We start from the raw sequence: 4294 nt of genomic DNA, 5'->3' as shown, positions 1-4294 counted from the left end.
CTGCACCATAAACAAACCAAAATCGTAAGCAAATTTATCTGTTGCAGGCAATTGAATACATCTCAGATTGACAATCGCTTTGCCTGATTGATGATAACAGCCACCAAGAAAATGGAGCCTCGGAGCAGAGCAAACGTTTATCTTCATTGATTGAGCTCTGTGAGCTATGGCAGACATAATATATACCTAAAATGTATATTCATTACTTAAAATATTAAATTAAATATAAATAAAATAGAATTTAATTTAATATTAATTTTAGTTAATTTAAAGTTTGAGCACTTGGTATATTCATTTTCAATTGATTTTATTTTTATTTTATTGCAGAGCATTTATATCAAACAAAATTACAAAACGTGTTCGATCTTGCTCTCGATTGAAGCTGCTTCCACAAGAATGAATAGAAGACAGTCTAATAATATTATTATAATATTTATAGTCTCGTCACATCACCACCTCACATAGATTTTGTTTCACCTTTCTCATTTCAGCTCTCACTCTTTGCACGACTTTTTCTTACGGTTCTTCGAATCGGAGCCCGTTACAACTTCATTTATCGACTTGGCCACATAATCTATATTTTTCGAGTTCAGTCCGCAAATATTAATGCGACTTGAGCTGAGTAAATAGATATGTTTATCCACTCGAAGTTTTTCGCATTGTTTCGCTAAGGAAATGGAAGAGATTTTAGAGAGATTTTACTGCGGCTGTTACTTTTCTCTGCTCACGAGTCAGCCCTAGATAAGCGAACATTCCATGGCCCTGTGTTATGTGATCCCAAGTGCCTGGTGTTTCCAGCTCTACAAGTTTTTCAGCCAACTCCTTTCGCATTTTCTTCACACGATTCGCCATCATTTTTAAAGTTTTCAGCCTAAAAAAAAAAAAATTAAAAATTTTGCAATAATTTTATATTCTCTTCCAGTTTTACTTACCATTTTCTTCGATTGCTTTTGTTGCCTAGCACCCTGGCGATAATTCGACTGCCGTAAGCTGGCGGATTTGAATAGTCGACTCGTATCAGCCTCGTGAACTCCGAGGCAACAGCTGGCGCATATGATTTATTGTTCAGCACGGCAATTAAATTGCCAATGCGCTCATCTGATTTCAGAAATAAAAGTTAACAGTTAATGAACTGGCTTAGGGCATGCGAGAAACCGCTCTTACTGTAGAGTCCCATGTTTTTGGAAAAGGATTGAGCGATCAGTGTTTCGTGGCCTTGCTTGATAAAGTATCTGATTCCCCAGGCATCGAGATCCGGATTGCCGCTGGAAAACCCTATGTACGCCGCATCAAAGAAGGGAAACAAATGACGCATCTTCACAACTTCCGAAATCTGTTGCCATTGCTTCATTGTGGGATCCAGGCCCGTGGGATTGTGGCCCGAGGCTTGGAGCAGAACCACAGCTCCCTCTGGCGCATTGCACAGTCCTGCCAAGAGCCTGGCGATGTCTAGTTTCTTCTTTTTCTGATTCCAGTAGGGATATTTCCTGAACTGCTTGAAGCCAGCCTGCCTAAGAATGTTGATGTGATTGCCGTACGAGGGGTCTGACAGGAGACAGATGCGTTTCTTCAAGCACTGGCACAAAAATTCCGAACCGATGCGAAGCGCACCGGTGCCCGCAACAGTTTGAGCTGAAACAGTCTAAATGGATATATATATATGTGTATATATATACTCGATGATCCATTAAGTAAGTATCTCGACTCACGCGATTCTCTTTAATTGCCTTGCAGTCCTTGCCCAACAGCAGCTCGGTGGCCACCTTCGTATACTCGGCGTTGCCCAGTATGGGCAGATATTCATGATTCAGCTTCGTATTATTGGCCACTTCAACCTCGCACTTCTTAACGATTGGCAATACGAATGGATTATTCTCCTCAGTTCGATAGGCTGGAGAAGAAGTAACTCTGATGCAGCAGCTGCAGCAATACTGAACGGTTTCCACTTACCCCCAATTCCCAAATTGACTTTCTTTTCATGCGTGTCGAGTAGATAGAGATTTCGCAAGTGGAAAACCTCAACGGGCGGTATGAGCTTGGCATCTGCAAAGGCCGACTTGTCCCTCGAGTCGCCATGTTCACGATTTACAATTTTTAAAATACTGTGAGGAAACCCATAAGAACTTAAATGATTTTCATGACAGCTGAGCTGGACTCTTACTCTGTTCTAGAAGCTAGACAATTGCTTGCCAACTTTAGCATGACGAAATGTACCGAAACGTTAATTTAGATTTGAACAAAAAAAAAAAAAAAAAGGAAAAATTTTAAATGAGAAATTTAATTTACACAATAAAAAAAAAAGCATTTCAACTGACATTTCAGCAAAAGTCAAATTCTATTCAGCTTATATTTACAACATAATTTAATAAAAAGAAATTTTAATTGTAAGGAAATGAATTTAAAAAAATTAATTTTGAATGAAGTTAATGCTTTGACTTAATAAAGATTACTTAAAATATTTTTTACATATTTTTAAAAACTTTTAATTGTAATTAAAAACAAAAAGATCTACACATTGTAAATATTTGTTGTTTATGCACTTAGTCAATAAAGAGAAATCATTCATTCTGTTACTTTTAAATCCATATTAAAAATTTATTTAAAAATAAATTCAAAGCTTCAATAACTTTATAAAACATCGCAAATTTTCATTATATTTACAGTTTGATTAAAGTAAAAATAAATAAATTCCTCAGGCTGTACATTCAATCACAGCCAACACGAAGCAGACAGTCGCAAATAAATCAATACAGAAAAATGTTTTATGCCAATAATACATCATACACACAGGACTCACATGCCTGTGAGTGTGGCCCCTACTCGGCGCATATTTCAATATTTGCCGACAAGCATTTTTTGGTAATGTTTCAATTAACTTGAGCAACAATATTTATGAACGCAAAGCACATGAAATTGTTTTGCAGGCATACGAAAAAAGCGTTAGGCAAACAGCGAATATACAGCAGTCAAGCACACACACACACACACGCACAATGGCTCACTCACACACTCTCCGCGGGACAGCATAATTTGAGTCTATTTGGCGTGTAGCATACTTTTCCGCGCTACAGCAAAGACAACAACCTGAAAGCAATCAAGTGACGCTGAAAACAAAACAAAGCGCGGCCAAAGAGCAAGCGGGACAGCCATATAGTCGGGTCGGAGAGGTGAGAGGCGAGATTTTTGGACAGAGGAAATGACAGTGTATGCGTAACCTATGGAAAGCCGGTAAATATTTATAATTGGGCGCGACTTTGAAATCGTTAACATCAGCAATTCAACAATGAATAAGAAAATATTGATTATTATATATATAACAAAATATTATAAAAAAAAATACAAATGTATTGTGTACTAACAAAGGCTGAAAAAAACTATTTATAATAAAATATATAAACTAAATTTGGCAAATAAAAATACACATATGTAAATATATAAGGTAAAAAATAATTAAATAATTAAATATAAATAAAATATAGATAACATAAAAATTAATAAAAATATGTTACCGAAACAAAAGTATGAATAATTGTAAAAGAAATAAATAGGCAGAACAAACGCTTAGAAAAATGCCCAGAATTTACTGAATAAATTTTAACTATAATTAAAAAATACATAATAAAATAAATACTTATTAAATAACAAAAAATGCAAATATTTTGATAAAATTAAATACATAAAAAATTGTATTTATACAGATTATTTTAAAGAAGTAAAATATAAAATAAAATCAAGTCTAAAGCGTTAACTATAATTTTATATTGATTGCAATCTTTAATAAATAAATAAAATAAAATATATTAACATGAATCCAAATGCAAAAACAGAAGAAAATAAATAAATACACAACAAATATATTTTATAGTATAAATAAAATGTATAAAAAAGATAATAGGTGTAAATATATATAAATTTAATAAAAATAAATATTTAAAATAAAATGAAAATGAAAATAAGGCATACTTCACAATCTAAGAAAATTAATATATTCCAAAGTTAAGAAAAAATTGCAGTTGACAAGACAGAATTGTCTGGGGATAGTAAAGACATACATACAAATATTTCTCGTAGACTTTTGCGCCACCCAACTCTATTATAAAGCCAAATCATTTTGTTGAAATAATTCAGAAACTGTTGTATGGAACACAAGTGCACATATATGTATATATGTATGTATATACACATCAGATGCTCCTGCTGCGTCTGCGGCTGTGGCTGCTGCTGCTGCTCGTCCGTCCGACATCATCAACATCGACAGCATCCACAGCGACCAAAAATCAATGGACTGGAAAAT

The 4294-nt window shown here is 34.3% G+C and overlaps 1 protein-coding gene and 1 long non-coding RNA gene across 2 annotated transcripts; one reads left to right on the top strand and one right to left on the bottom strand.

Moving 5' to 3' along the window:
- Positions 1-290: 290 nt before the first annotated feature.
- On the bottom strand, positions 291-2276 carry LOC6582809 (aspartate aminotransferase, cytoplasmic). Its single transcript, XM_002008463.4, has 7 exons — positions 2162-2276; positions 1951-2102; positions 1710-1891; positions 1165-1642; positions 933-1098; positions 729-871; positions 291-667 (listed from the first exon to the last, which is right to left on the bottom strand). The coding sequence occupies exons 1-7, from the start codon at positions 2200-2202 to the stop codon at positions 495-497; spliced, it is 1335 nt and encodes a 444-aa protein (XP_002008499.2). The 5' UTR covers positions 2203-2276; the 3' UTR covers positions 291-494.
- A 285-nt stretch (positions 2277-2561) lies between these two features.
- On the top strand, positions 2562-3417 carry LOC26528690. Its single transcript, XR_001449142.3, has 2 exons — positions 2562-2859; positions 2925-3417. It is a non-coding gene; the product is annotated as an uncharacterized LOC26528690 (long non-coding RNA).
- Positions 3418-4294: the final 877 nt, after the last annotated feature.

The sequence above is a fragment of the Drosophila mojavensis genome, unplaced genomic scaffold (assembly GCF_018153725.1).
Source record: "Drosophila mojavensis isolate 15081-1352.22 unplaced genomic scaffold, ASM1815372v1 contig_74, whole genome shotgun sequence".
NCBI lineage: Eukaryota > Metazoa > Arthropoda > Insecta > Diptera > Drosophilidae > Drosophila > Drosophila mojavensis.
Note: the sequence above shows the minus strand (reverse complement) of the source record. Positions and strands in the feature narration are given on the sequence as shown.

Bases quoted from the DNA above. Each gene is read 5' to 3' on its own strand.
- LOC6582809 (XM_002008463.4), bottom strand. From the start codon at position 2,202: ATGCTAAAGTTGGCAAGCAATTGTCTAGCTTCTAGAACAGA. The intron at 1,643-1,709 runs GTGAGTCGAGAT...ATATCCATTTAG, and splicing joins AGGCAATTAAAGAGAATCGC to ACTGTTTCAGCTCAAACTGT. The intron at 668-728 runs GTGAGCAGAGAA...CCATTTCCTTAG, and splicing joins CGCTTATCTAGGGCTGACTC to CGAAACAATGCGAAAAACTT.